At 42.1% G+C, this 25,244-nt stretch overlaps 1 protein-coding gene and 1 long non-coding RNA gene across 2 annotated transcripts in view; one reads left to right on the forward strand and one right to left on the reverse strand.

Annotated features, from left to right (window-relative positions):
- POLD2 (DNA polymerase delta 2, accessory subunit) lies at positions 1-23,751 on the forward strand. The gene is given in 11 exon segments (XM_075601727.1): positions 1-45; positions 47-221; positions 2,413-2,534; positions 4,846-4,969; positions 5,295-5,409; positions 20,204-20,402; positions 21,102-21,182; positions 22,085-22,242; positions 22,339-22,466; positions 22,938-23,039; positions 23,260-23,751. Coding segments are annotated over 11 exon segments (1,407 nt in total). The 3' UTR covers positions 23,418-23,751.
- LOC142495778 (uncharacterized) overlaps positions 16,644-25,244 on the reverse strand; it is an 11,648-nt gene continuing 3,047 nt past the window's right edge. The window contains exons 2-3 of the long non-coding RNA XR_012801813.1: positions 22,308-22,507; positions 16,644-18,062 (exon numbers count right to left, since the gene is read on the reverse strand). This is a non-coding gene — a long non-coding RNA (uncharacterized LOC142495778). The remainder of the gene's footprint in view (positions 18,063-22,307; positions 22,508-25,244) is intronic.

The raw sequence follows: 25,244 nt of genomic DNA on the forward strand, positions 1-25,244 counted from the left end.
ATGTTCACAGAGCTGGCAGTCGGTCAGGGGCCGGGCCTTCTCACCCCCCCCCTCCGAGGTCTCCTCCACCTTCACTCGGGTGTCCAACGTACACTACGCCAACTGCTCTGAGGTTTTCTGCCTGGGCGAGCGCAGCTTCACCCGTCAATACGCCCACATCTACGCCACCCGCCTGATGCAGATGAGGCCTCTGCTAATAGAGAGGGCGATGCAGAAATGGGGTAAGAGTTCTCTGTGTTAGGCTGCGTTTATACCAAAAAACGCCCATGGTGTCTCCCGTAGCGACACCGCGTGGCGCAAAAAACAAGTTTCTTAGAAATGTGATAAGTGGCTATACCAAATTCAACTGTCTACCCGCTTGCTACTGCAAAGCGGGAGACGGTTGATGCTTTTTCAAAATTTGTTTTTACGCCGCGTGGTGTCGCTATGGGAGAAACCACAGGCGTTTTTTTGTATAATCGCAGCCTAAGTGTTAGCTCTGCGGAAGAGGGACTCATCCTGTGTCAGTATAGAGTGCTGTAGTGTCATAATGCGCATAAGGTACCAGGCGGACCCCCTAATGCACATGTTGCACTCTTACCACTGCACCAATTCAGTCACATACTGATATATGTGCACGGTGTGTACACATTAACACACTGATGCACATCCACATTTGCACATCTACAGATGTATACACAACCCACGCATTATATCCTCCCATCTTACTTTTGGTCATCGTCTCTTGATGTCCCTTGGCATCCAGTTGACTACCATCTTTGTCCAACAATGGTCATTGCTTCTTGCCATATGTCCATCCCACCACCATTTTAATTTTGTCACCCTTGTAATGATGTCACAGACTTTTTTTTCCGATCCATTCATTCTTTTTCCTGTCTCTTCGGGTAATACCCAGCATAAATCTCCATACTTCTTCGAGTTGTCTGAAGCTTCTGAATTGTCTTCGCATTTAGGGTCCAGGTTTCACTTTAAGGACTGTGCAGTCTTCAATCATGTGTTTCTTGTTAGCTGTGATATCGTCCATGTCATTCTTCATTCCATTGGGTCCATTCCATGTCCATTTGGATTCTTCTTAAAGAATGCATTCATGATGTAGAAGTTTTCACATTCTGTAAATGCTACCAATCTGTCTCCACGTTCATTCCTGTTGTCAACTATACTTACCAACTAATACTTTGTCTTTCTGCTCGGCACCAATCTTTGCATTGAAATCTCCCATAAAGATCTTGAGGTGACACTTTCCTTTAAGTTGGTTGATTTCGTGGTAGAAGTCTTCTACTTCCTTGTCTGTGTGACTTGATGTTGGGGCATACACTTGGATCATTTGAAGCCTTTATCTTTGTCAACTGAATGACAGTTCTGGCTTCTCTTTCTGATGAGCTTTCATTCTCCAATACAGGTATTCCTCGTTATCCAACGTTTCACTTTACAACGAATGGCATATCCAACGCTTTACAATGCAACCCTAAGGGCTGTTTTTCGACGCCGGAATGCGTTATCCAGCGCTCACCGCCACTGATTAACATGGGACTCGCTTTGCAGCGGTTTCACTATCCAACGCTACTTCCAGAACTGATTCCGTTGGATAACCGAGGACTGCCTGTATGTTGTTTCTCCATCTCTTGTTAACGATGAAGCTGACTCTACAAATTCTATTTTTTGTACCTAATAGAATAGGTGTCCACTTTTTAGCACAATTAGGCCTTTATCTTTTCTTCACCAAGGCCAACAATATCCCATTTAATATTTTCAAGTTGGCCTTCCAGGTCTTGCAGTGCTGCTTCACTGGAGATTGGCAGTTGTAGGTAGCCAGATTTAGGTTTGAATGACAGCTTTTGTTTTTAACCTGCTGGGATTCTTTGCGCCTTCTGCCTTCATGTCTTCTTCCTGAATGCTGCCAGGGACAATCCAGCCTCCGGAGAATGAGGGCCATTGCTTTTCAGTGTATTTCATATTTGGGGGTTGAGGCCTAACTTGCCATGCCGGCCTCCGCTGCATATTGGCAATTACTTTTACCACTTTAGCCGGGTATATTGTTCAAACTATCATAGAATGATTAAATCTACCAACACAAGTGCCCCTATACGTCTTCTTGAACACCTGTTGCCACCTTCCCGCCACTATGAAGGCAGTGAGATGGATTTGAGTGAAGGATATGTAATTACCAAAGAGAGACCTGTGACTATAATGAATTATAATATGATATCGATACTCTGTGCTCCCAACATAAATCAATAAAGACTGCTATGCAGGGAGTGCAGCACATTTCCATGCTTGGCTGGGGGAGGGTTGGTGCTTGTGCTGGGATAGGGTCAGATTTAAAGAAGTTGACATGTAACATTGGACGGAGCTGTGCTCGGTGTATGTCATGGGTGCTCTGTGTTTATCTGCCATGTCATATTGTCCCTCCAGGCCGCAAGGTTGCTGTGAGGAAGCTGTGTGAGCTGCAAGGTGAAGAGAAATGCTGTGTGGTGGGGACACTCTTTAAATCCATGGAGCTCCAGCCTTCCATCCTGAGGGAGATCAGTGAGGAGGTATGTGTGTCTCTCTCCAGGGCCTCTCTTTGACGAGCTGCGAATCTGCTTTCCCCACGCTGGTGAAGAGATCAATTCCACTCACTTGACCAGGGCTCAGATCTTCTCCAGCACATGGAGCAAACTTTCCAACATATCGGAAAAAAGGATGCGGTGTGTTTTTTCAGACGGATTCCCCGGTTTGTAGGATCCGGTTGCTAAGTCTCCCTGTCCGTTTATTATTTTCCATCGCTTTCGCAGGAATCTTTGCCCCATGTGGCGCTGGAAGCGTTAAAAACATCCTATGCCGCTTGTTTTTAAGCAATTCTTACGTGTACAAATCCCGGTGTTATGAGTGTTTTTCCAATGTTTTTGTATATTTGTTTTTTGTAAGTTATTAAAAAAAAATGATTATGTAATACCCCTTCGAAATGATCAAATCTGTTTTTCCAGTGCATTCTTTTTAAGACCAACGTTTTTTTTTTCTGAAAACGGATGAAGATACTTAACCCAAACTCGGCGGGCAGGACTCTTCCTGTCTGGGTTCTTATTAAAGAAGTCTTTACTTATTGTCCATTTTTCTATATCTGAGCCCACAAATAACGTCCTTTTCCACCCTCACTGCTGTGTCTATCTCTTCTGTGACTCCAAGAGATGCAGTGTAGAGCGATGGCTCAATATCTTTTCCTGGTCTCTGCTCAATGGGACGTAAATATCTCCCAGCACGGGGAGGGGGCTTTACAGTGTATTGAATAATCTCTGTGGGTTTCGTTTATACTCCCCATCCTTTTTAATGAATGGTCAGTCGCTCCTATGATGAAAATAAACTAATGTGAAATGTTTAATATTATATATCTATATCCCTAAAAAAAGAAAAGCCATTTTAAAATATTTTCTGGTAACGATCTTGGCACTTTTTTTTTTTTTTTTATAATCTTGTATCTAATGTCTTTTGGTGATGGGACTGTTTCAGTCTTCAGAGCTCTGTGTAAATTGCCATTGTTGGTCAGACAAAGAAGCAGAAGTAGCCATGGTGCTGGAATTCTGTGTTCCCGGAGAAAGGCAAAACATTCATTTTACACAGGATACTATCAAGTAAAACAGTTACTTTAAGGGGGATTGAATCTTCCCAAGGAAGCCGGCTTAATCACTGAGCCACTCTTTCTCCTCATAAGATGAGACACAATGACACTGAGTTTGAATCGGGGGGACCTGGTTCAAATCCCGGTATCAGCTCTGTGACCTTGTGCAAGTCACTTTATCTCCCTGTGTCTCAGGCACCAAAAACATAGATTGTAAACTAAAGGTAAAAGGGGACGATAGACAGCACTCTGATAGTGTTAAATATATGCAATTGCAGGGTGCACGGAACAAAAGGGGACCCTTATTCCCCTGTATAGTACTAACAAATCTACGTAAGTACCAGCACTCACTGTCTAATAGGTAAATGATGAAAACAGTTGTAATGCAGAATAAACATTTAATAATAAAATGAACCAGAAATAAATCAAATGAGTCCCTCAGCACTCCACACGAGCAGCTGAAGGAGCAGAGCTACTGAGGGTTTGATCACTTCATTTACTTTTCTCATTAACCTTTCACTGACTGTGTGGACTCCTGGTGCTCATTTGCAAGCTGCTTTCTTGCAAGCTGTGTTCAGCTTTTACTGTACCATTAGTGGATTCTTGCTGCCCTGCTATTAGCTGTTTAGCTGTATTTAGCCTACACTATATGTTTGCTATCTATTTTCAGGGGTGTCTGATTTGACCAGGTATAGGGGAAGGGAGACTTAGGGAAGTACCTCTCGGTCCTTTTGGTTGGACCAGGGGGAATGGGCCAGATGAAGAGGTAGTCCCTCGAAACGTCGCCCCCCTAGCATACTTTCCGTTCTCTGTTTTTTGTGTATATTCCTTGTGTTTCATGTTTTTTCCTTCCCCCCCCCCCCCCACACCCCTCACTTTGTGACATGCCCATTTATGATACTGGTTTCTGTAAACACATTTGATTTATTTCTGGTTCATTTTATTATTAAATGTTTATTCTGCATTACAACTGTTTTCATCATTTAGCTATTAGACAGTGAGTGCTGGTACTTACGTAGATTTGATAGATTGTAAACTCATCTGGGCAAGGGCTGTGTCTAACAATCCTATGTGCTGCGTGTACCGTGCATTATACTGTAATTGTGAAGCACTTTGCGTCCCATTGGAGAGAAGCGCTATATGAAATAAAATATATTTAATAACTTTATTTTCAACCTGCTACTTGGGACTGACCCTCTAATCTCTATCCCCCCCCAACCCCCTTTTTTTTAAAATATATTCATATACAGCATAACCTGCTGCCACAGCCTCCGAGGCAGAAATATATCAACCAGTCCGACGAGCTAATACTGGAGGATGAGCTACAGAGGATTAAACTGGAGGGGGCAGTGGACGTGCAGAAGTTTGTGACGGGTGAGAGGATCCCCAGCCGTTTAACCTGCGCACCCCCCTATTGAACACCCCTTTGTACAACAGTGTTCCTTATAAACCCATTAAAAAAATTGTTTTGCCAAACGTTACCAGCTATAGGGAATATGGACGGAGAGATTAAAACCAACGAGTGCCTAAATACACGTTTAGCTCAAAATGTCCTGCATGGCTGCCCCCCTCTGGCATTTAAAGGGTTGACTGTCTCTGCTTTCCTTGTATCTTTGTGTAATAACAGCTTTGCTGCTCTTGGCATCTTGATCTTCCTTTCTCTTCTCTGACCCCCCCCCCCCCCCCCTTTCCTTTTTAGGCGCTGTTCTTGCAGTTCTTGGCGCAGAAGTAGACCCTGGGAGGTTTGTGGTGGAAGATTTCTGCCTGGCCTCGCTCCCGCCACAAACCTCCCTCTCAGCACTGAGTGAGGACAGGTGAGTCCCCCTAACCTCAGTAGACTAAATGTTTTTTGTGAGCGAGGTGTGAAGCATTTGAAAGGTGCGTGGTACCGCTTAGCATGGCCAAATTGTTTGTTTGTGTTTTTTTTTTTTTTTTTTTGGAGCTAAAGCCCTCCTCTCTCTCCTGACAACAACGCTGCTGGTGAAATCCTCCTGGTTTGATACAAATACATTTGTTGCTGGGATGTTATGATTTCCTTAAACGCATCTGCTATACAAGTCTGTCATAAAAACCAACTACAGTTCTATAACCAGAGCTAACACAAAGCAGCATGCAGCCTAGGACCAAAGTGTACTAATGGCAGTGACATGTTTAAGGGGTCACATATGGGGAATTAATAAATTTTGACACAAATCTGATGTCTGTAAGTAATTTTTTTTTTTGATCATTTTTTTTTTTTTTTTTTATTAAATTTTTATTGAGCATTTTCAAACATACAAAATGAGGTAAACACAACATGATACAGTAATACAAATAAACTGGTTGTGGAACAGTGGAGAAGAGGGAGATCGGGGAGGGAGGGACGGGGGGGGGAGGGGTAGCATTTGTACCAATATTGTACTGTATTCAACAATATAAATATCACATGTATCACTCTGTTCAAAGTATTCTAGTCTATATATGGGGATATACCTACATGACGGAACCAAGGAGCCCAAATATCAGAGAATTGCGAGGTAGAGCCGTTAAGATAGGCTGAGAGTTTTTCCATATAGACTATATGCCAAATTTGATTGTTGATTTGATGTAAGGATGGGGGGGTCGGTTGTTTCCAGTTTTTGGCAATTGTACACCGTGTAGCGTTTAAAATTTGGGATATTACTCTAGCTTTTTTTTGGAAATATTAGCCATTGGTTTTCCTAGTAATATATATACTGGGTCGTGTGGGACAGACATTTCTAGTATCTTGTGTATTAAGGTGAACACTTCTGTCCATGTTTGTTGGATTTTGGGGCATGACCAGAATATGTGCAGTACATTCCCCGCTTCACCACAACCACGCCAGCACAGAGGGGAAACGCCTGGGAGAAAAGAGTGCAACCTGGCAGGAGTCATATACCATCTGAATATTAACTTGTAAATATTCTCCTTAATTACAACGCATGATGAATTTTTGGAAGCAGCTTCCCAGATGTCTGTCCAGGTATCGAGATCTATACAGACGTTAAGATCCTTTTCCCAGGAAACCATATATTTATCGGGGGTTTGGTTGTTCCTGACAGAGGATAAACTGTGATATATTCTGGAGATTATGCCCTTTGTGTGGGGTTGGTGTAGACACCAGTCCTCATACAAAGTTAAAGCATGGGGTTGACTTGGCTTATAAATTGATTGGATATAATGGCTAACCTGGAGAAATCTGAAAAATTCGGAGGAGGGTATATCATGGTTTGTTTGTAGCGAGGCGAATGGGGGGACTTTCCCTTGGGTGAGGATATCCTTGACTCTTGTGAGTCCTTTTTGAATCCAGGTATGGGGGTGCGGGTTTCCTGTGTAAAAAGGAAGGGAGGGGTCCGAGAATAGTGGTTGCATAAGGGAAGGGGAATCGGTTAGTTGGAACTTGGTTTTGAGGGAGTCCCAGAGATTACAGGCAAAGGATATCACCGGGTTCTTGTAGATCTCAGCTGGTCTAGACTTTTGTTGAGCCAGAGAAGATTTTTTATTTTACATGGGGAACAAACTAGGTCCTCTATCTCAACCCACCTCCTCTCGGTTGGGTTTGAATGCCAGCTAATGAGTTGCCCTAGCTGTGCGGATCTATAGTAGTTTTGTAAGTTCGGGAGAGCTATGCCTCCTTCTGTTTTGGATTTATAGAGAATATCTTTACGCACTCTGGGTCGCCTATTTTGCCAGACAAACTTCAAAATTTTCTTCTGTATATTGTTTAGGTCTTTCTGACAATTTTTAACCGGGAGAGTTTGGAAGAGATAGAGTCTAGGTAGAATATTCATTTTGATGGTAGTTATTCTCCCAAACCAGGATATTATGTACGGATTCCAAGTGGTTAAATCCTTAGCTATCTGGTCCAAAAAGGGTTTAAAATTTGCATTGTATAAAGTCGAGTAATCTTTTGTTAATTGGACCCCTAGATATTTAATATGGTTCGAGTTCCATTTAAAGTCGAAATTTAGTTGGAGTAGTTTTACTAATTCTTTAGGGAGATTTAAGCTAAGGGCCATGGATTTGGAATGATTAATTTTATATCCTGAAAGGGAGCCGAATTCTGATCATGAAAAAGGTTAGGGAGGGATGCAAGATGTTTTGAGAGCGTCAATAGTATATCATCCGCAAAAAGAGCTATTTTGAATTCTTCCTGACCAACATGAATACCCGCAATATTGGGGTTCATCCTTATCCGGCATGCTAATGGTTCTATGGCTAAGGCAAACAACAGAGGTGAGAGCGGACAACCCTGTCTAGTTCCATTTGATATTGAAAAGGGATCAGATAAGGAGTTGTTCGTCCTGACCATGGCCGTTGGTGTGGAGTATAGTGTGTTTATGCTATTTAGTATTTTGGCTGTGAATCCCATCTGCGAAAGCGTAGCTGACATAAACTGCCAGTCTAATCAATCGAACGCTTTTTCTGCGTCTAAAGAGAGTAATAGAGATGGGCACTTTGTGTTTTGTGCTATGTGTATTAGATTCACTGTCCTCCTAGTGTTGTCAAGGGCTTGTCTGCCCAGGACGAATCCCACCTGATCCGGATGAACCCGTTTAGGGAGGATATTATTTAATATGTTGGCTAAGATCTTTGCATAAAGTTTTAGATCAGTATTTAACAATGAGATAGGTCCGTAGTTAGAGCACAGTAGAGGATCTTTCCCCTCTTTTGGGATTACCACTATGGTAGCGCGAAGCATATCCCTAGGAGGGGGAAGGCCTAGTAGCATCTCATTGAATACTTTGGTAAGAAATGGTAGGAGCATTGCGGCATATTTCTTGTAATAAAGATTAGAAAATCCATCCGGACCACGGGCCTTCCCAATTTTCAGGGATTTTATGGCGTCCATAATTTCCAGGGGCTCAATAGATTTTTCGAGGTTTATGATATCGTTCGGATCTAGAGTGGGGAGTCGGCATTCTGCTAGATAATTTCGAATCTTTATTGCTCTTTTGTTTTTAGCCGAGTCTCCCACTGGGCCTGGTAGGTTGTATAGGGATGTGTAATAGTCCTTAAATGCATCGCTTATAATTTTGGGATTGTGGGATACTGAGCCATTTTTAGTGTGGATGTTATGAATTTTAGCTTTAGCTTGTTTTTGCTTTAATTTGCGTGCCAGCATTCTATCTGCTTTGTTACTTTTTTCATAGTATTTCTGTTGGGACCATCTTATAGCTCTTTCTGCGTTTGTCACCAGCAAAAGGTTTAGTTCGCCCCTCAATGAAATTATCTGCCTGTAATTTTTTCGAGATGGGTTTGACTTGTGAATAAATTCTAGTTCTGATAGTTTTTGTGTTAGTGTTTCAATTTGTTTTGTTTTTTCTTTTTTTTCTGAGAAGCCAGGGCAATCAGTTTGCCTCTTATCACTGATTTGTGGGCCTCCCAAAGGGTAAAAGAGGAAACCTCTGGGGTATTATTTAATTCAAAATATTGGGCCAGTTCTTTTTCTATTAGTTGGAGATTTTGTGGGTTCAGTAGTAGGGATTCATTCAAAGACCACGACCTTGTTTTAATTTTGGAAGTGAGGCCAGCCAATTTGGTTATAAGCGTAGAGTGGTCTGACCAAGCAGAGGGGGCAATTACTGCTGAGGAAATATTATCGCTAATTTGTTGGTCTATTAGGATATAGTCGATTCGAGAATAGCTATTATGGGGGTGAGAGAAAAAGGAGAAATCCTTTACATTGCTATTAACTAATCTCCAGGAGTCTACCAACAATAGATCCTTGGTCATAGATACTAGTCCCCGAGTAGAAGGAACTATTTTTTGTGGCGGGGGGACTGGGAGATTTAAAGATTAAAACTTGGAGGAGGGGAGGGATAGGGAGGGAGGGGAGGGGTAAACCGAGGACCCCGGCTTCCAAACTTTGTTTGGGGGGACCAGCCATAGTAGGACCCGTGGTGCGAGTCTCTCGTACTCACAGGTTAAATGAACGTGAGGGGGGCGGGCAGTGGCCCAGCGGCTCGACGCCGCAGTGCTCCTTTGTTTAGGAGCTAAGCTTTCGAAAAGGGAAAACAATCACCCCAAAGAGTGCGGGGTGGGTTGTGTGTGTGATCTTACACATCAGGGAAATAAAAGCAAGAATGGGGGGGCATTGAACGTTATAACTGTTTACATCAACATATCCTTTCTTAATTTTAGAAGCATTAAGTAGGGTTGACTGGCAGCTATAGTTTGGCAGACTCTGCATTCGTAGTCTACAGGGGGAGAGGGATAAATAACATGGAAAAAGTTACCTAAAACATAACCTTTAATATTTTAGCCTGTAATAAAGAATTGGTAGCTGAACTTTGGGAGATCAATTCTATTATAGACAACATATAGACTTATATTACAAATACACTTTTATCTAGAAAACAGTTCCAAACAAACATTGTGTGTCAGTCCCTTTAAGTGTTCAGGTTAGTTCAAACTGGTTATCAAACTTTGAATGAGTCGAACTTGTGGGTAACTTGGGAGAACAGATTCACAATGAACAAGGAAATAACCTAGATTTTGGGACTTATACATTCTAGAAACTAAAAAACTCGGTAACTTCTTGATGTGCAGGATGTCGTGGTCGTTGTGACTTGATCGAGTTGGTCGATGTGTTCCAGGTACCGCAACCGTTGGTTAGTTTTTAGGTGGGTTACTGAAGTGGGCAATGTCTCGATTAGTGCCTTAAGTCCAGGCCACGTTTTGGCTTGTCTGCCATCTTAAATGGGTGTTAAGTAAGTGTCCAGCTCTAGTTCTTCAAGTGGGTTGGGTCTTTGCTCGCCCAGAGGTTGGTGTTTTCACCCATGCCTGGCGTTGTGCCTTAGGTGAATGACAAGGCTTTTGGGAGGCCTCTGGATCCTCTGGTTCGAGTAGACCCAATAATCGTAGTTTTTCCTCAACTTCTTCTGGTGAGAGTAGAATGTACATAGTCTCTTGGTAAGTGAACAGTATTTTGCACGGGAAACCCCAGCGATAGCAGATTTTATTGTTCCGCAGTGAGTTTGTGATCTGCGCGAACATTCTCCGCTTATTCAGCGTGGTTTGAGCCAAGTCCGGAAAGATGAGGAGTGGAGCGTTATCCTGCTCTATCTTTGGGGTGGTTCTAGCGGCTCTCAATATTTCCTCTTTAATACGGAAATAGTGTAGGCGTGTGATCACGTCTTGTGGCTTTGCTGGGTCAAGGCCTTTCGGTCTAGGAAGCCTATGGGCTCTGTCCATCTGAAGTTTTTCATCCGATGTTTCGGGTAACAGGGACATGAAAAGCCGAGTAAGATATGCGTCCAATTGGGCATTGTCCACTTCTTCCGGGATACCTCTGATCCGCAGGTTGTTGCGTCTTGACCGGTTCTCCGTATCCTCCAGTTTTTCAAAAATTGTTTTGACTTGAGTTTTTAATTCCTCGATATCTTTCGTTTGAGTCTCCTGTGCAAGGGCGGTGTTATCCACCTTCTCCTCCAAGTCCACAATGCGGTCTCCTATGGACGCAATCTCCTCTCTGATGCTGCGGCGGAAGCTCTGCATCTCAGAGTGGAAAGAGCTTTTTAGTTCTTGTACAAACACCATAATTTCTTTACGGGTAAGTGGAGCGTCCGTCTCTTCTCCAGAGTCTAGATCTGAATCTGCGTCTCCGCCTGCGGTAGACGCTTCTTGATCTTTGGTATTTTGTTTTTTGAAGAAAAGGGACGCCTCACGCCTGGCCACCGGTTTTTTTTGTTTAGTGGATGGCATGTTTGTTGTTTTTACTTGGTAAGTTTTTAACTTTGAATAGAGCTGCGTATATTTAGGTGATGTGAAAAAAAAAAAAAAAAAAAAAGGAATAGTTAAGTTGGAATAAGCCCCCTCATTCCTATGGAGACCTGATCACACATACATTGGTAACAGTTCCATAATTGCTTTTAATTGAGCCTTTGTTCCATGTGACCTTGGCCCCCCCCTTCTCATCTGGGCAGGAAAAGGAAAGGATGTAGGCGGTTCACAGCTTACCGCAGGGGTGCTAAGAATTGGTGTCCAGACGCAGTGAATCCTAAATAGCGAGCCTGAAGATGTGATTGGATACAATCAAAGGGTGTAAAAGACATCCAAACCTGATGAATAATACATTGATTAATCCATACAAGAGACCATCCGGTTATTAACCCCATAAAGGTAATCGCTACCAAGGACTCACTGTGAACCCCATCCAAAGCAGTTGAAAACAAGATTTAAAAAAACAAAATTTGGCATATGAACAATTAAAAACAAACATTACATAGCTGATTACTTATATAATATCCAGCATGTATGTATAGAACCAGTATCTTAGTAGCAAAAATAGCAACATACACATACATAAAAGATACTTAGTATATATTGAGAAACAAGTTAATTAAGGATATATATATGTACTTGAATAAGGAGAAATCATATAAATGTTGGATGAGAAGTACTGCATACTCCAGATACATAACTAAGTATATAGAAACACCACAAGTGACCATCGAAAAAAACAAGCAAATAAATGAATATAAAAAGACTATATGAAAATATAGAAATATAAAACATGAAAATTATATAGAAAGATAGAAAAATAATAATAAAGGGCAATATATATAATGTAACAAAATAAAAATTATATATCAACAATAATAATGAAAACCTATACTAAATGTATATTAATATCGAATAATAACCAGAAAAAACTCTCATAGATAAATAGATAACTTAAACTAAAAAGTGTTTTAAATCCCACTCCACATTAATACCAGCAGGACTAAGGGTATTCATAGCATAGATCCAGAACATTTCTCTCATATTAAGTTTCAGCAACCTATCTCCACCCCTGGGATGTACATCAATATGTTCTAAACCAGAGAAGGTGAATTTGGCAATATCGCCATGGGGACACGATGAAAAATGACGTGACACAGGATGTGACAAATCTTTTATGTTCTTGAATTCTAATTCGTAATGGTCTGATGGTGCGACCAATATATGACATTTTACAACCACATTGAAGGTGGTAAATGACATGGCTAGTATGACAATTAATGAAACTACCAATCCGGTGGTTACCGCTAACACCAAAAATATTCTTAATTGATTTAGCATATTTACAAATTGAGCATCTCCCACATGGGAAAAATCCTTTGGGAATATTACTTAACTGTGATCCCCGGCGACCCGAGTTGAACAAACTTGGTGAAAGGTGAGAACCTAATGTTTTAGCTTTTTTATAGATAAATCTCGGTCCTCCTTGTATGATGGAAGCGATATCCTTATCTAAGCTCAATATCTTCCAATGCTTAGAGAAGATCTCTTTAATGGATTGAGATTGCCTACTATAGGCAGTAATAAATGATGGACACAAAGATTTGTCCTCATAATTATGTTGAGTCTTCTTTTTATAAGGTTTATATTTAACCATATCCCTCCTATCCAAGGAGTCTGCATACTCAAATGCTGTAGCAATGTCTTTATCCTTATAGCCTCTTGCTCGAAATCTGTCAGCCATAACGAGAGATTGAGATCTAAATTTCTCCTTGTCAGAGCATAGACGTTTAAGCCTAATAAATTGGGCTTTAGGTATACTTCTAATCAGAGCGGGAGGGTGACAACTGGTTGCGCAAAGAAGAGTATTTTTGGACTGGGCCTTCCTAAAATATCAGTTTGTACACTTTTGTCAGTATCAATAAACAATGTAATGTCCAAATAATCTATGTGATGCATATTGTGTGTATATGTGAACTTTAAGTTAAGATCATTAGTGTTAAGAGTGTTAATAAAAGTGGCCAGTGAAATAGAGTCCCCATCCCACACCAAAATAAGATCATCTATGAAACGTCTATAAAAAAACTGTGATTACGGTAAGTGTTAGAGTCGTGATAAATGTGCAGTGATTCCCAAAAACCCATAAAAAGATTAGCGTACGATGGAGCAAAAGAAGAACCCATAGCTGTGCCTAATTTTTGTAAGTAATAACGTGAATCAAACATAAAATAATTGTGAGTGAGTAAAAATGTGACTGATTCAAGTAAAAAAGTGCATAAGGTGATTGAAAGATCTGATAAATTAAGAAAGTGTTGCATTGCATTAATACCCTGTTCATGTGAAATAATAGAGTACAGGGAGGTCACATCTAATGTGACCCACCTGTACCCCCGCTTCCATTTTAAGTCTTGTACTGACATAATAAGATCCGACGTGTCTCTAATAAAAGATGGTAGCTGATAAACTAATGGTTGTAAAAACCTGTCCACATACCGCGATAGACCATCTCCCCAAGATCCAATACTCGCCACAATGGGTCGAGCAGGAGGGTTGACCAGCGACTTATGGATCTTTGGGAGATGGTGAAAAATAGGTACCACGGGATGTGGACAGGTCAAAAACTCAAATTCTTTATGGCTTATAACCTCAAGTATCCTACCCATATCCAAAAGCTCCATATACTGACCCTTAAAAACATTAGTTGGATCAGTCTTAAGACATTGATACAAGGACGTGTCATTCAATTGTCTATACGCCTCATTCTTATATTGATCAGTGGATAGAACAACCAGTGCCCCTCCCTTATGCGCATTTTTGAAAACGAATCTATCGTCTTTCTTAAGGACCTCCAATTGTTTGACCTCTGAAATGGTAAGATTATTAGACAACACATTAGAAAATTAAAAACCCTTATCCAATAATCGAATGTCCCGCTCAACCAGTTCCTCAAAGGTCGTAATATACGGACCCCTCTGAGAACTGGGACAAAATATAGATTTTTTTTCCTAAAACCAGAGTCCTGATTTCCAAAGAGAGACTGAGATGTATTCAATGGTTCTCACTGTTGTTCAAGAATATCCTCCATGTGATAAGAGACACTGTTCCTGAAAGTTAAACTTAACAACATTATCCGTTGGCATAACACCAGTCACTGGAGTCTCGGTTGATACTGTCGCTCCTCTTGCTGAAAAATTTTTTTTAAGAGAAAGTTTACGGGTGAACTTCTGCAAATCAATAACCGTCTGGAATAATTAAAAGTTCTGTGTTGGTGCAAAGCCTAAACCCTGATTCAATAAAGATAATTGATCAATAGTTAGTTCGATCCCTGAGAGATTAATCACATTGTCAGTAAATTCATTCATGTATATTTCTTTCTTTTCGTTCTCCCCCGCACTTCCCCGTTTCCTCTTTGATCGTCGTGTTCTTTTAAGTTTTTTTAATGTGTGTTGGAAACAGATTTGGAATCAGATTTAAGGGGTTTTGAGAAAAGCAAAGCTGTAGATGTAGAAGGTCTTGAATCTGACCTGCACTTGTCATCATGATCTCTCCCATATTCATCTGATCTATCGAAAGAGACCGGGTGGGATCTAGCTTCATTTTCTGACTGATCCGAGTCAAAGCTTGATGTATATGCTCTCCTTGTTTTAAGTATAGACTTATTAGGTGTGCGTCGATCCCCTCCTTTATCATATTATTTGTTAGGGGTTCTAGACTGTGATGAATCCCTCTGAGGGGGTCTCTGCCAACAGTAAACATGACCACTGATATAGTCAGCCTTGTCTCTCTCAAATTTCTGCTGTTTCTTATAACTAATCCCTTCTTCGATCGCTTCAATATTCTCTAACACGGTTGCATCATTTTTAATGAATTGTTCCCTGGATTCAAAGGGTTTTAGCTTATTCTGGAAGGATGTAATTTCCGTATTTAATACAACCTTGTCATGAATCTTCTGCTGAATGATTAGCTCCATGAGCTTCATAGAACACTGATCTAAAATCTTTATCCAATCGTGTTCAAACTGTTTATTAACAAACCCAAAAGTAGGGACCTTCTTAATTCGTAGACCCCTAGGAATTCTGTTTGTATTGATATAATTTTCAAGCGTAGTGATATCCCACCAGAGTCTTATGTCTTGGACTAACAATTTCTCCAGTCTAACAAAATGATTCGTCAGATCTGATGGTTCATCACAAGTAATCTCATGCTGGGGATCACAGTTAAGTAATATTCCCAAAGGATTTTTCCCATGTGGGAGATGCTCAATTTGTAAATATGCTAAATCAATTAAGAATATTTTTGGTGTTAGCGGTAACCACCGGATTGGTAGTTTCATTAATTGTCATACTAGCCATGTCATTTACCACCTTCAATGTGGTTGTAAAATGTCATATATTGGTCGCACCATCAGACCATTACGAATTAGAATTCAAGAACATATAAGACTTATTGTCAAAAAAGATTTGTCACATCCTGTGTCACGTCATTTTTCATCGTGTCCCCATGGCGATATTGCCAAATTCACCTTCTCTGGTTTAGAACATATTGATGTACATCCCAGGGGTGGAGATAGGTTGCTGAAACTTAATATGAGAGAAATGTTCTGGATCTATACTATGAATACCCTTAGTCCTGCTGGTATTATTGTGGAGTGGGATTTAAAACACTTTTTAGTTTAAGTTATCTATTTATCTATGAGAGTTTTTTCTGGTTATTATTCGATATTAATATACATTTAGTATAGGTTTTCATTATTATTGTTGATATATAATTTTTATTTTGTTACATTATATATATTGCCCTTTATTATTTTTTTTCTATCTTTCTATATAATTTTCATGTTTTATATTTCTATATTTTCATATAGTCTGTTTATATTCATTTATTTGCTTGTTTTTTTTCGATAGTCACTTGTGGTGTTTCTATATACTTAGTTATGTATCTGGAGTATGCAGTACTTCTCATCCAACATTTATATGATTTCTCCTTATTCAAGTACATATATATATCCTTAATTAACGTGTTTCTCAATATATACTAAGTATCTTTTATGTATGTGTATGTTGCTATTTTTGCTACTAAGATACTGGTTCTATACATACATGCTGGATATTATATAAGTAATCAGCTATGTAATGTTTGTTTTTAATTGTTCATATGCCAAATTTTGTTTTTTTAAATCTTGTTTTCAACTGCTTTGGATGGGGTTCACAGTGAGTCCTTGGTAGCGATTACCTTTATGGGGTTAATAACCGGATGGTCTCTTGTATGGATTAATCAATGTATTATTCATCAGGTTTGGATGTCTTTTACACCCTTTGATTGTATCCAATCACATCTTCAGGCTCGCTATTTAGGATTCACTGTGGGCTGAACCAGGTACTCTTTTGACAAAGTCCTGCTCGGGGACGAAACGCGTCAAGAGGTTCTTCTGTGGCAGAAAGAACTAGCTGTATGCACTCAATAAACAACCTTTTAATGTGATTGCGTCTGGACACCAATTCTTGCCGTTACAGATCCCAGGCTGGGGACACGGCTTTCACGGCTGGTTCTGTCTCTCCTTACCACACTCTGGCCCCATCCCGTGTCAGTCGTTGTTACACCGCACAAACTACTCACCTACATCTGCTAGCATGCGGTTATTGGTTAACTGATCACGTGCGCTTTTAAGAATTGGATAATATTGTGGATTCTATGTGTGCAAGATATAGAGCATCGGTGCCTTTGGAGTTTATTCTCTGATTCTTCCTCATCTGGGCAGGAGTTGGGACTCACAATGAGGATGAATTGTAGGGGAGGGAGAGTGAGTGAATTTTTATTAACACTTTCTTCCAGCTCTATATTTTCAGTATCACTTTGTCTTGTATTTACTTTGATGCAGTTTGTGTTGGTTGGGAGTAGCAAGATGGCCGCCAGCCACCTCTCAGCAGTGTCTGTGTTGGTTGGGTGGACCAAGATGGCCGCCGGCTACTCCCCAGCAGTGTAGATGTGCCGGATGGGTGAACCAAGATGGCCACCGGCCACCACTCAAACAGGGCCGCACCGAGTGGTGAGTCTTTCCCCCTCTGGGTGGATCGTCCCCCTCCCACGCGGCTCACAGGGCCCTAGGGCCACAAAGGAAGGCACCCGCTCTGGCTCTGCCGCGCCTCCGATCGGCGGCTGTCTGCGCTTCACACTTTGGCCGGCGCCATATTGCCGCTTTGGCAGGGCATGGGCTCGGGCGCGTGGGGATAAGTATATGGGGGAGATGGTTATGTGAGGGGGGCGGGCGGCGACCCCCCTTCTGCTGCAGCGCACCTCCGCCTAGCTTCGGCAGAGCGCGGGGACTCCCCTTACCTCCTTCTGTGAGTCAGGTATCGGCTAATTCTAATGCAGAGGGGGGGACCCGCGATCGATTCGGCAGGTGCGGAGCCAGGTCCAGTCACACTGGGGGGAGCCCAAAGGTGTTCTTGCGTGTGCCAGTCTTTGATGGTGTTTTTTTTGCGGTGTTTTGCCCCCCGATCTTCGGGGTTAATTGGGTTTGAATGGAAGTTTCTTGAGGAGCAGAGCAAGCTGCGAGTAGCACGCTCAGCCTCCTGGCCACGCCGATCATTTTGTTTTTAAGTCCGTTTTGTAAACCTGGTGAGCTGAACTTTGGAGGGGTTCGATTTTCCTCCGGCCGCTCCCTTTTGTCTGGTAATACAGCATGTTTAACGAGTTTGCACAGGCAGAGCCCCACTCCTTCTCCCTCATCTTTATTGGTTATCTGATAAGGACAGGGTGTGATAAGGGTAAAGAAAACCCTTGATTACATAGTAGATGAGGTTACAAAAAGACATACGTCCAAGTTCACCTTATGCTAAATTTAGACGACAGATACTTTATCCTATTTCCGGACTTCCTTATTGATCCAGAGGAAGGCAAACAAAAATCCCCAGTGTAATATCATCCAATAATATCTCATAAGGGGAAAAAAAATTATTTCCTGACTCCAAATATTGTGAATAAGATTACTCCCTGGATCAACATCCTTCTCATGTTTACTTATTTGGTATATCCCTGTATACCGTTCCTTTCTAAAAAGATGGCCAACTTTTTTTTTTTTAATAAATCTATTGTATCTGCCATCACAGTCGCCATGGGTAAATTAATTTTTAAGTGATTAACAAACAGTTCCCCATTTAAAAGCACCAAATAAATGCAATGCATTCATTTTCAGAATAGCCAAATCTTTACTTTACACGGTTAGATGAACCTTTTCAGTGCTGGCGCTCGGGCACTAACCAGACCGCCGCAATTTCCGGTAATGCGTTAAAGGTTAAAGAAGCCAATTAGGCTGTTTGAGTCTTTACTCAAGTTTGTTTTTTTGACCGGCTACGTGGAAATGCACCTTTTTCTAAGGTTCTGTATGTTGTTACCCTAAAGATTTCCTAAATGAAGGCACCGTTCATTTAGCAGTGAAAGGGTGAATTCTGCATTATTTTGTTATGAATATCCCCTGTTGAAACACAGCGGTTGAAATGTCTTCAAAGTGTTAGAGCTGTGCCTGGTTTCCTGAAACAATAAACTTGTAATCGGGGAGAAATCTGTTTCAGTTTAGAAAACTACAAACGGAAAAAAAGGGAGTAAAAAAATAAAATAAAAAATACGATAGGTTTGTAAGTGAAAAGTTGTGCACCTCGTACCTATTGCACCATCACATTTCAACCACTGTATAAAAAAATGCCTCTATTCTGCAGCACAACCTCCTCGCACTCTTCTCAGAGCTGTCTCAACTCTGTTCCACATGTTTCTATTACCCTTTCACTCTTAACTGCGAGTCTGAAAATGAAGAAGTATTGTCGTTTGTAAAGCGCTAACATATTCCAAAGTGCGGTACAATAAGGGTAGTGAGCTATGTATATTGCATAAACCGCTCCATACAAATAAGGAGAAACATGCACAAACAGATACATTGAATCTGAACCACCCTAATGTACATCTGCGTTGCCCCAAAGGCGGACAGCCTTTGGCGCAACCAAAGGGTGCGAGCTGTTTGCTGCCATTCGTTGATGTTTGGTGGTGTTAAAGCTTCTCTATTTCAATCTGAAACTCGCCAGCCCTTTTATCCCCTGTACCCAATTTTCCAACTCTATCTGTCCATAAAATGTCTGTGAATTGACTGTATAACACTGTTCCTTTATTATTATTATCTGTGCCCAGGACATACTTGAAAACGAGAGTTAACTCTCAATGTATTACTTCCTGGTAAATCATTTTTTTATAAATAAATACAGATAAGATACCGAAGGTGATGAGGGCCATGCTCATGAGAACTTACACTCTATGGCAAGGGGTGGCCAACTCTAGTCCTCAAGAGCTACCAACAGGTCAGGCTTTCGAGGTTGCTCAGTCGAAGACTGACTCATACAGCCACCTGTGCTGAAGCAGGCATATCCTGAAAACCTGACCTGTTGGTAGCTCTTGGCTGGAGGTGGCTACCCCTGACCTAGAGGAAATGTGTGACAATGTTGAAACAAAAAGGTAAAAGGGCTGCTTATTGTAGGAGAGTATCTCGGGTTGGAATATGGCCCAGTCTAATGGCTGATTCCATTATGGTTGGGGGGGCTGGATGTTAGAGATATGACAGATAACTCGCCTTTTTTCAAAGGATGCCTTTCAAGGAGTTTTTGAATGTCTGAATCTGGGGGAGAGTCTGATGGTACATGGTAGGGAATTCCAGAGAGAGGGGGCAGCATGAGAAGTCTTGCAGGTTGGAATGAGTGGAGGTAATAAGGTAGGAGGTGATGCAGATGTTGTGTCGATACTCTGTGCCACCGCCCCTCTTCCCCCCCCCCCCCCCCCCAAGTACCCTCATTTTGGTTCTTTGCTGAACCCTGCCAATGTTTTTGGATGGGGTTAATGCAGGTACGTGCTGTTGGCGTCCGGCCTGGGTCTGGGAGGGGGCAGCGGGGACAGCCTGCTGGGACTGCAACTACTGCTGGATACGGTGACGGGGCAGGCGGGAGCTGAGGGGGAGCAGAGCTGCGCGGCACGGATATCCCGGGTTATCCTGGCCGGGAACCTGCTGAGTGAGAGCACGCAGGCCAAGGACTCTTTAAATAAGGTACTGGGGGCGGGGCTTGGGGATTAGGTGAGATATATTATTTTACCAATCAAGGTGCTCCATTCACAGACCCGGTTATCAGAATTTTAGAAATGCACCACTGATTGGCTGATGTTGCGATGGGTACATTTAACTTTTTTCTGCCCCCTTGTGTCTTGGAATGTGCCATTAACGTGCAGATTAAGGGGTAGCTCAGATTTGACTTGGGTACAGAGATCATGGTATTTAATAGGGCTAATGACCTTGGCCTCTCGTGCCAAGAGGACACACACAGCATCCCTAGATGTAACAATATCTTCCTTGGGAAGATTCAATTCCCCTTTAAAGTAACTGTTTTACTTGTTTGTATCTTGTAAACATTTTATGTTTTGCTTTTCACCACGAACACTGGATTCCAGCAGATCAGCTACTTCTTTTCATTTGTCGGATGAATGATAGTTTCAGAATTACTTTGCAAATAGAAGACAGAGCAAAGCTAACCTATGGCTTTCAGGACTGAGAAAACATTGTAAAAAAAAAAAAAAAAAAAAAAAAAACATTTGGTTTACCAGTAACCTATTAGACATCACTAATATTAGTTGGCTTTGGTCCTAGGAGGGACTGACCCTATTACTTAGAAAACAATAGTCAGTTTAGGTGTAAGGGGTATGAGGGGGACATTTGACCTCTAACCTGCAACCCCTGCCTCCTCCCCTTCAGGCCAAGTATCTAAGTAAGAAGACACAGGCAGCCAGTGTGGAGGCTGTGAAGATGCTCGATGAGATCCTTCTCCAGCTGAGCGTAAGAAGCGGGTCCTCTGTCTGACCTTTCACCCCTTCCCCCCCTCCCCCCATATGTTGACTGCATGTGCATCCTTCCCACATAACAGCCCTACAAACCTTTTTGTTGAATTGTAAGTTTGTACATAAAAAGTAATGATAATATGACAATAAGTATGAGTTGTGGTACCCTGTATCCCTCTGCACCATCACACTTCCATCGATGGTTGGTTAAAGGTGGACGAGGGATTTTTAATATATATCATTTATCTAGAACCGGGAGGTCCCTCGGAAATAGTCCATGATCCTCAGACCTCCCCAGGGACTCAGTTTTCCGAGATATTTGTAGTTTTTGTGCCAGCATAAAAACTACAAATCAAGCTGCCTAGTCATCAATAGAAAGCCACAGCGTAGTCATCTGATGTAATTTCAGCGTTGCCCGTTAGAGCTTTAGCTGACTGCTCATTTTGTGTCCACCGGGCAAGAGAAAAAAAAGTTGTCTTGGGAGCCCCTGTGGGGAGCACTCAATTCAGGTAATGTCAAAATAGTTGTGTGTGTGTGGTGGTTTTTTTTTTTTTTTTTTTTTTTTTATATAGATTTCCTTGGAATTGGTTATTCCTTCAAGAAGCAGCTTAGACCAGGGATTTATCCTGCTCCATATATCCTATATCCTTTTTTTAAACACCTCTTGGATGTTTTATTTCATGGACTTTTATTTTGTTCCTATGTTTTGGTATTTGTGGATTTCTTTAGCACTAATAGATATTGATATTAATTAGAGGTTTGATGGGCTTGCCCTGTGAAAAGGCAATTTCCTTGCCCTTTATTAGAGGAACCCCTGTGCCTCTGGCATGTTGACGTCTCAGTAGGTTCAGAGAATGACATGTTCCAGTAATTCCGGTCCCTTCTCTTCTGCCTCTACAGGGGTCTGTGTCTGTGGATGTGATGCCTGGACCTTTCGACCCTACAAATTACACTCTACCCCAGCAGCCCTTGCACCGCTGCATGTTCCCGCAAGCTGCCCCATACAGTACCCTACATATGGTAACAAATCCGTACCAGGCAGAGATCGACGGAGTCAGGTACCTACCTCCCCCACTGCCACCGCTAAGTATAGTTGTGAATGAAGAGAATTGCTGTCGCTCACCGTGTGATGTGAATATCCTGTCTCCCTCCAGGATTCTCGGGACGTCGGGTCAGAACATCAGCGATATCTTTAAGTACAGCAGCATGCAGGATTACTTGGAGATCCTGGAGTGGACGTTGCAGGTTGGACACCTGAGCCCCACTGCCCCGGACACTCTGGGTAAGCAGCAATACCTCCCGCTTTCTGTTAAAGGTTCAGTTCTACATGGGAGAAAATTGACCTAATGACCATGATGTGATTAATTGGTTAGCCAACTCCCACATAGGAACATGTTTGTTGGGTTAAAGGGTAAGTTCCATGAAACACCAAAGTGACCTGATACACCATAACATGTTGAATGAGTGAAAAATCCAATTGGTATCAATAGCATCTGAAGAAATATTTTGAATTGCACCACTTTTACCTTGGTACATAAGGTTCAAAGGTTGGGCAAAATTCTAAGTACGGCGCTGCACACTGTCAGTGATATATAATATAATAATTTTTAAAAATTGGCAAAATATTGTACTAAGGTTGGAAGTGTCTGCATCAACCCAGCAGGATGCAGCTGGAATGTAGAGCATAGAACTGGGGATTGGGGGATGTTCCTTTTACCTCCCTTTAAGGCCCCCTCCTCCCTCTCCTCCGCAGGGTGCTATCCCTTCTACAAGGTGGACCCCTTTATCCTGCAGACCTGCCCCCACGTGTACTTTTGCGGGAGTGCCCCCAGTTTCAGCTGCAAGGTGGTTCAAGGTGAGAGGGCGGGTGGAGCAGGGCATCCCCCGTTATCTGACAATTGCTGAACTCTTTCCATGCCAGATGCACCCCTAATTGTGCAGAGCATGTAATAGATGGCTAAGCAAGGTGTGGCAGACCCCTCTGGCATTGAAGGGGTCTGCCACGGTCTGATAACTGGTGCCATACATGCTCTGTCCTCGTGTAGTGTGTAATGCTTGGTGTGTGTCCTCTGCAGGTAAAGAGGGGCAGCGTGTTCTGCTCCTGACGGTCCCGAGGTTCAGCAGCACTCAGACCGCCTGCCTGGTGAACCTGCGCACCCTACACTGCCAACCAATCGACTTCTCCGGATTCAACGCAGACGAGGAGTCATGTGACATGGCAGTCAGCCACTGAGCTGCTACGAGCAATGCTATGCGCATCTGTCTGAGGACTTTAGGGTTACGCTACATGTCTCTAAGGACTGAGTATAATGGAGAAATACTCTGCAGGGTATAGTAAGGGGGTAAAGGTGTGATGCTCTACAGATCTATCCATTTATGTAAAGGGTTAATATGGAGGCCGACATTTATGGAGCAAGGGGAGGGTAATAGAGAGATGCTCTGCAGATCTCTCCAGTAGGTAAAGGGTCAATGTCTAGGTTAACGAAGAGTGCTGTAAACATACGTTGTTTACACTTTTTTTTAATAAAATGATTGAGAGGAGGAAATAAAGTTCTCTCTCAAAAGAAGCGTCTTTCTGATTCTGGTGGTTTCGGGGGGGGGGGAGGGGAGGGGAGAAAGAGGAGGAGTTTTGCACCCAGATGCAGAGCTCTATTATGGAGTTAACGCAGTAAATGCTAACCGGTTTCTTGAAAGCTGGTTAAGGCCAAGTACTGTTTTCAGCAGTAACGGACCCTTGCATTATTATAACTGACATTAGTGCTAATGATATGCAAAAGAGGTGATTACTGTAACAACACCTGTCCATAGACCCTGTTATAGTTTAATGCAGGGATTAAACGAGGCAGAGAGAGAGAGAGACTTAAATTTGCCTTCATGCAATATGTGGAAAGACACCTGAGATATATGCTAGAAGGATATGCAAAGTATATTTAAATGACTTCTACTAGCATGTAAAAAAAAGAGGGGGGGGGGGGAGAAATGCACTACTACGGTCAAGTATAAGAATATACAGAGAGGGTGGGCTCCCAGAGCAAGGTGTGGTCACAGAAACTCCCAAAAATGGGGTCCCTCACGGAAATGTGGGAAAATATCAAAAATACAATTTATTTATTTATTAGATGAACAGTGGACAGGTTTGAACATATTAAAACTAAAAAACACAAAACACACAGCGAGTAATGGCCCCTAACTGGTTATAATAAAGTGTCTGTGCACATAAATCAAGTAACCAACAGAGAACCACAAGTCAAGAGAGTGACTAAAGAGTCCCCCTCGAGGTGTAAATCGTGTACCCGGGTAAAGTGGCTCAGAGTATGATCTGCTAAGCTAATAACAGCTAATACAGTGAAAATGTTTCTAAATAGACATATCAAAATCATTCAGAGCAAAACATAATCCTCCACCCAGAGGGCTGACCGCTGATACAATATCATATTTATATTATATTGGTATTGTATCAGCGGTTTCAGTTACATGTGAAGTATTTTAAGTAAAAGAGGTGTGGTTAACCTATTCCAAACCACCAGAATAGATACAATGGTTTTAAGTTGCTTGAACTGCTCTGTTTAGGTTGACACAGAGTTATTTGACAACTGTTGGTCCTGGCTGTGAATATAGATATACTGTATAGATATATAGATATATATCTGTGTTAGTCCAGTTACAATACTGCAGAATAAATGAGTTCTTCAGGATTAGGCGATACCTTTTTTATTTGGACTAACAATTTATGTCATAGGACAAGCGTTCAAGAGTTCTCCTCTCTTCCTCAGGTAAGCAATACTGATATACAAAGGTTTCTGTGACTAAGGCCTCGGCCAGGCTCCCTGCTGGCGTGCTGAGGCTCAGGGAAAGCTGGTGCTTTCCCTGGCCTTGCGGTTGCTTGCCCTGCGCACCGTCAGGGGGCGGGCCAGTGGCATCACGGAGCTGGTTCGCCCTCATTGGGCGAACCGCTCACCTAACCGGCCTGTCGCGCCGGCAAGCAGGGGAATTGAAAAATCTACTAAGACCTACGCTTCTGCGCGCTTGCGGAAGCGTAGGCGAGCACCTACTAAAGACG

Source organism: Ascaphus truei, chromosome 5 (assembly GCF_040206685.1).
Source record: "Ascaphus truei isolate aAscTru1 chromosome 5, aAscTru1.hap1, whole genome shotgun sequence".
Taxonomy (NCBI): Eukaryota; Metazoa; Chordata; class Amphibia; order Anura; family Ascaphidae; genus Ascaphus; species Ascaphus truei.